Source organism: Charadrius vociferus, unplaced genomic scaffold (genome assembly GCF_000708025.1).
Source record: "Charadrius vociferus isolate BGI_N301 unplaced genomic scaffold, ASM70802v2 scaffold235, whole genome shotgun sequence".
In the NCBI taxonomy this organism is placed as follows: domain Eukaryota; kingdom Metazoa; phylum Chordata; class Aves; order Charadriiformes; family Charadriidae; genus Charadrius; species Charadrius vociferus.
In genome coordinates, this window is record NW_009648536.1 from 2,751,104 (window position 1) to 2,757,258 (window position 6,155).

At 40.8% G+C, this 6,155-nt stretch overlaps 1 protein-coding gene across 3 annotated transcripts in view; it reads left to right on the top strand.

The window, feature by feature from the left end:
- The window catches only part of ZCCHC6 (zinc finger, CCHC domain containing 6), a 39,483-nt gene extending 33,710 nt beyond the window's left edge, over nt 1–5,773 (top strand). For 2 of the 3 annotated variants that reach the window (XM_009885839.1, XM_009885841.1), the window contains 2 exons: nt 2,932–3,257; nt 5,706–5,773. In XM_009885839.1, the coding sequence (XP_009884141.1) occupies nt 2,932–3,257; nt 5,706–5,773 (394 nt within the window). Of the gene's footprint in view, nt 1–2,931; nt 3,258–4,263; nt 4,341–4,515; nt 4,580–5,705 lie in introns of all 3 variants that reach the window. The other variant, XM_009885838.1, reaches the window with a different exon arrangement.
- Nucleotides 5,774–6,155: the final 382 nt, after the last annotated feature.

Sequence of the window (6,155 nt, forward strand, 5' to 3'; positions counted from 1 at the left end):
CCAAGGCTGTCTTGGCTTTCCTCATTTCATCCCTGCATACCCTGACAGCATTCTTATACTCTTCCCAAGTGGTCAGCCCCTTCTTCCACATACTGTAAACTTCCTTCTTCCACCTGAGCTTTTTCAGAAGGTCCCTGCTCAGCCATGCAGGTCTCCTGCTTCCCTTGCTTGATTGTTTGCTCCTAGGGATGCACTGATCCTGAGCTTGGATGAAGTGATGCTTAAATTTATCAGCCAGCTCTGTTGAGCCCCGCAAGCCTCTAGAGCCCTCACCCATGGGATTTCTCCAAGCAATTCCTTGAAGAGATCAAAGTTAGCTCTCCTGAAGTCTAAGTTTTCAATCCCACTTGTTGTTATGTGCATACTGCACTTAACCCCGAATTCTATCTTCTCATGATCACTGCAGCCAAGTCTGCCCCCAGCCTTAACATCCTCCACCAGTCCCTCTTTGTTTGTCAGTACTAGGTCCAGTAGTACACCTCTCCTTGTGAGCTCCTCCACCACATGAGTCAAAGAGTTATCATCAATGCACTGGAGGAACCTCCTGGATTATACATGCCCAGCTGTGTAGCCTTCCTAGCAGATATCAGGGTGATTGAAGTCCCCCATGAGTACCAAGGCCTGTGATTGTGAGGCGATGCTCACCTGTCTGTAGAAGGCCTCATCAGCTTCCCCATCCTGATCAGGTGGCCTGTAATAAACACCCACAACAGTGTCTCTCCTGTTGCCCTCCCCCTTGATCCTTACCCAGAAGCTCTCAACTCACTCTTCACCCACCCCCAGGGAAAGCTTGATGCACTCCAGTTGATCTCTCACATAAAGAGCGACTCCACCACCTCACCTCGCTGGCCTGTCTTTCCTAAAAAGAACATAGCCCTCCATGACAGTGTTCCAGTCGTGTCAGCTATCCCACCATGTCTCGGTGATTGCAATGAGGTCATGGCCCTGTGACTACACACAGATCTCCAGCTCTTCTTGTTTGTTCCCCATGCTGCGTGCATCAGTGTACAGGCATTTCAGAGAGACCATTGAGTGTGTATTTTTTGCCCTAGAGGGGTGGTGGGCTTTCTGATTCTCAAAAATACTAGCACTCCGCCCCACAAGTGCTGAGCTGCTACCCCCAGGCGCCTCTCTAGTGAGCCCAGTTACATACCCGCCCCCCTTCGAATCTAGTTTAAAGCTCTCTCAATGAGCCCTGCTAACTCTAGTCCTAGAACCCTTTTCCCCGTGTAAGACAGGCTTTTCCCATCTGCTACCAGCAGCCCTGGTGTTCTGTAAATGAGGCCATGGTCGAACAACCTGAAGCCCTGCTGGTAGCACCAGGCTCAGAGCCAGTCATTGACCTACTGGCTCTTCATGTTTAGCCCTTCATCATTCCCCACAACTGGAGGGACAGAGAACAAGACTTGTGCTCCCGATCCCTTAACCAGTTGTCCCAAAGCCCTGAAATCCCTCTTCATTTCTCTCAGACTTCTCACTATGTTGTCACTGCCTACCTGAAAGACTAAACAGGGATAATAATGTGATTGCCATACCAGGGAAGGAAGCTGCTTAACATTGTTAACCCGGGCCCCAGGGAGGCAGCAAACTTCCCTATATAGTGGCTCTGGTCTACATATCGGGCCTTCTGTACCCCCAAGACCTTCTCCACAGGGCTGCTCTCAATGCACTGATCGCCCAGTCTATATCTATGTTTGAGATTTGTCCCAACCCAGTTGCAGGACCTTGCATTTGTCATTGTTGAATGTCATGAGGTTCATAAGATTCATACAGGCCCACCTCTCTAGCTTGTCGAGGTCTGTTTGAATGGCATCCCTTCACTCGTAGAGTATCAGCCACACCACTCAGCTTAGTGTCATCTGCAAACTTGCTGAGGGTGCACTCAATCCCACTGTCCGTGTCCCCAACAAAGATGTTAAATAATACTGGTCCCGAGATGGACCCCTGAGGGACATCACTCATTGCTGGTCTCCACACTGATACTGAGCCATTGACTGCAACAATTTGAGTGCAGACATCCTGCCAATTCCTTATCCACTGAGTGGTCCACCTGTCAAATCTATGTCTCTCCATTTTAGAGACGAGGATGTTGGGTGGGACAGTATCAAATGCTTTACACAAGTCCACGTAGATGATACCAGTTGCCCGTCCCTTATCCACCAGTGCTATAACCCTGTTGTAGAAGGCCACCAGATTTGTCAGGCATGATTTGCCCTTAGTGGAGCCATGTTGGCTGTCACCAATGATCTCTCTGTTTTCCATGTGCCTGAGCATAGTTTCCAGGAGGATCAGCTCCATGATCTTGCCAGGCACAGAGGTAAGACTGACCAGCCCGTAGTTCACTGGGTCTTCCTTTTTTCCCTTTTTAAAAAAGAGGGAAGCTCACCTTGAAGCTCATTGGCCATTCTTTTGCCCATTCGTTCTATTTTGTGAGGTGTTTTCAAGTTGCTTGCCAATAGTACTGCATCTGACTGAGTGAAGAAGCCTAGTATCATCTTCAGATTTTGAGGTTTCACTGATGTCTCATGCATAAAGAAGTTAGGTAAAACAAGTCCACCAGTGGTAGCTGTTTCCCCCTTATACTTTGTTAGCATTTTGCTCCATATTTCTTTTCTTCCACTGTCTTTGCAACTCTAGCACCCAGATTTTCTGTTGTGTTTATATTTTTGAGCTATAATTATTACAATTTAGGGCTGTATTGTAATCTAATTGTAAACTTAAATTATTAAGTACACATTACATCAGTATAGCACTGTTTTGTAGTAGAGTCAAAGGGACAAGTACATTAATTCACTTTATTTAACCCACCGAAGAAATACATGAGATATGTTGGTTTTCTGTGGACACCACTTGGTTTTGTTTTGTTTGTTTTTCAACTCTGTGTACGTATGTAAGGCCTATGAACTCTGCAGCATTTTTCTGCTCCTGCAGATTAAGACGGCGGCGTGATTATGAAGATATCAAAACTCAGAGGTACACAGAAAGCAAGGACAAAAGAAGCAAAGAGGACAAAGAAATTCAGAATAAAACAACAGAAAAGGAGAGCTCAATCAAGGAGGGAAAGTTGCATCTGTGTACACCTCAGAAGAGAAAACTAGCAAGGGCAATAGTGGAAACTGGAAGAGAGAAGACTCCCAGGCAATCAGCAGAGAAGTGGAAGCGCCTGGAAGACAGAGACTTAAGAGAAAAACGTTGTTTTATCTGTGGAAGAGAAGGTCATATTAAAAAGGAATGCCCACAGTATAAGGGAGCTGCAGGTATGAAGCTGATCAAGCTGAGCAGTTTAAACAGAGCTTATATTTTTTGGTATTTTTAACAGGGTTGACTAATGGGTAAGGGTTAGGGTTAGGGTTAGTTTTTTTTAAACTGTAGTCACACATAGTCAGTTTTCCCTTTATCCCCACCTACCTTTCAGAACTTTGCTATATCCCTAGAGATTTGACCGGTTTCTCTTGGCAGGTAAGATGCTTGGAACAGAAAGGGTGCATGTGTCTAATATGTTGAAATTCCTTCCATTGTCTTCACTATATAAGAGTTTGCTAACATTTCAAATTACAGATTATCTTTCAGTACATCATAATTGCAACAAAAGCTAGCATTATAGCTCTTCACATCACCTAAACCAGAATTATTTCATAAGACCCTAATGTCACTATGAAAGTGCACAAATTGCTCAGATAGAACACTGTGAATAAAATAATGTTCTTGCCAACTCAGCAGTCAGAGGGATACAGCAATTTGTCTTAGTTTTCTTGGAGTCAGTTTGCAATTTTTACTTAAAAAAAAAAAAAAACAAAAAACCAAAACCACAAAAATCACCCCAAATCCAGATCCTCACTGAGATCTGAACAAAAAAAAACCATGCTTCCTTAACAGTATCTAAGTCATCCTTCAGATAAAACAGATCTCTCATCATCTGTGTTGTAAAGGAAAAATCATCCTAAGATAAAACTGAGACTCCTTAAGATAGTGAGTCATACTTTTAGTTAGCTTCCAAAGGAACACAGTAGTATTGCTTCCCTGTAGGTAAACCTAGGAGCATGTAAATTCATGCTGGAAAAACTTGCTCTACAGATTGCTCGTGACTTGACCTCTTAAAGTAACAAATAGGAATCCTTTGTATAAATGGAATTTCACACCAGCTTACTTTCTACATACTGTGAAGGTAGATCGCAAACACTTTGGTATTTTTATATCTTATGATACCTGATATGTAAACTAGTTTCAAATTAGCAAATCTTTGGTATATTATGATCTTTTCAGGTGGTTCAAAACCAGAAGTGGTGTGTGGATCTCCTTCTTTACCCAGTGCTGCCAAATATCCTGGTAGATTAAATCAGGTAAACACCAAGTGTCTCTTTTCTTTGATCTTTTTACCTTTAAATGTTCTAAAGTCCATGTAAAGTAATTAAAAATAGCTTTACTTAAACTTTTGAGAAGAACCTTTTATTTTTTTATTGTGGAATGACATAATTCAATTGTGTTTGTTCATCAATGTGTGTATATTGTTTATAGGGAGTGCTTATACACGAAGAAAGAAAGAAACAAAAAGGAAAAATATTTTTGAGTCCCCAGTCAGGTTTGTATATCTTCATTTCAGAAATTCTGCATAAAAGCATGTATTTTTAACTTGCTTTTTCCATCAGTCCTTACGGGAAGTCTGCCTGATTTGCTGAACACAGCAGCAATCTGGACAGGTTGCTAGATAATTCTGAAGTGAAGCCATATTATTTTTACTGGAAAAGTGTGCAATTTTTCAGTTTTGTTTTGGAAATAAAACTTAGGCACGGCAGTTCTGTGCATTTTTTCTTTAACTCCAGTAGACTTATTTTGCAGAAGGATGTCATGGGTTTTTATCAATATCTCTCCTGTTTTGGCATATGTGGGGTTCTGTGTTTCTCCAGTCACAAGGGGAGTGCTTTCTTGTGAGGCTTCCTCAGAGTCATTGTCTAGAATTCCACATCATCAACTAACTTAGGAGAGACTATCAGAGCACATCCTTGGTCTGAGCTGCCAAAATGCAAGAAAGTTAAAATTACACTTACAAGTAGCAGTCAGATGATAATATAAAGGCTTTAATGTACTCTCTCTGGGTCAGAGATGTTTTGTGTTAGATGCATGGTTACCAATGCAGCTTCCTTAAAGTATTTTCACACACTTACTAACAGGTACAGTGAAGATTTTGAAAGTGACTGCTTTTTTTAATTACTTCGAGTTTTTGGTGCAACTTTGCAAATCTTTTAGCAGCTTGATTTTTTTCAATGAAATATATAAATCTCTTTTGCGTCATCAAAAGGGGAGGACCTAAGTAGTGTTTACAAATTTTGGAAGACTAAACTGCAATTAAGTATCTGAAACTAAATTCTCAGTTTTGTTTGGAAGACCCAGTATTTTCTATTTTCACTGCAAGGCTTTTTCAAATCTGAGCTTGGGGACTTTAAACGCAAAGTGATTTGTCATTGAGTGTTTAGTTGAAGAAAATGCTAGTTTTCAATTTTGTTTTTTAATATTTCCTACTGTCCTGCAGCAGGTAATGATCTAAAGTTGATCTGTGTATGCTTTCATAATAGTTTGACTTAACAGTAATTTTCTCCTGTCTGATTGTTTCAGTTGTTTTATTTCTTGTCTTTTTTTTTCTTTTTGTTTTCCTTTTTTTTAAAAAACCCCACCTTTAAAGTGTGATGCTTTCTTCCTCCCAATCTTAGGCAGCCTTTCCAATAAATACATGACTCAGGGAAAAGCCTCACAGAAGAGGACCCAACAAGAATCATGAGGGATATTAAGCACTGTTAAATTGCAATACAGGCCCTTCATTAATTTAAAAAATTTTCTTTGGCTAAAGCATCTGGATTCACAGGACAGCAGCAGAGACAACCTTCAACTTAAGTTTAATGAAATATGGGTGTTTTATTTTAGATTGCTAGTACAAGCAACTGTGGATTTTTAATACAGACCCCTGCTCCTAAATAGATTGAGTATTTTAATAGAAAGCCATGATGTTTTGTATGTTTCCTAGATAAATCACATAGAAAAGGGCAGATACTAAAAATGGAGCATTTTCAAGTTTTTGTCATTCCACCTGACCATTTTAAAATGCACTAAAATTGTGTGCAAGCCAAATACATTATATTTTCTTCAAAAATTGATTTTTTGAA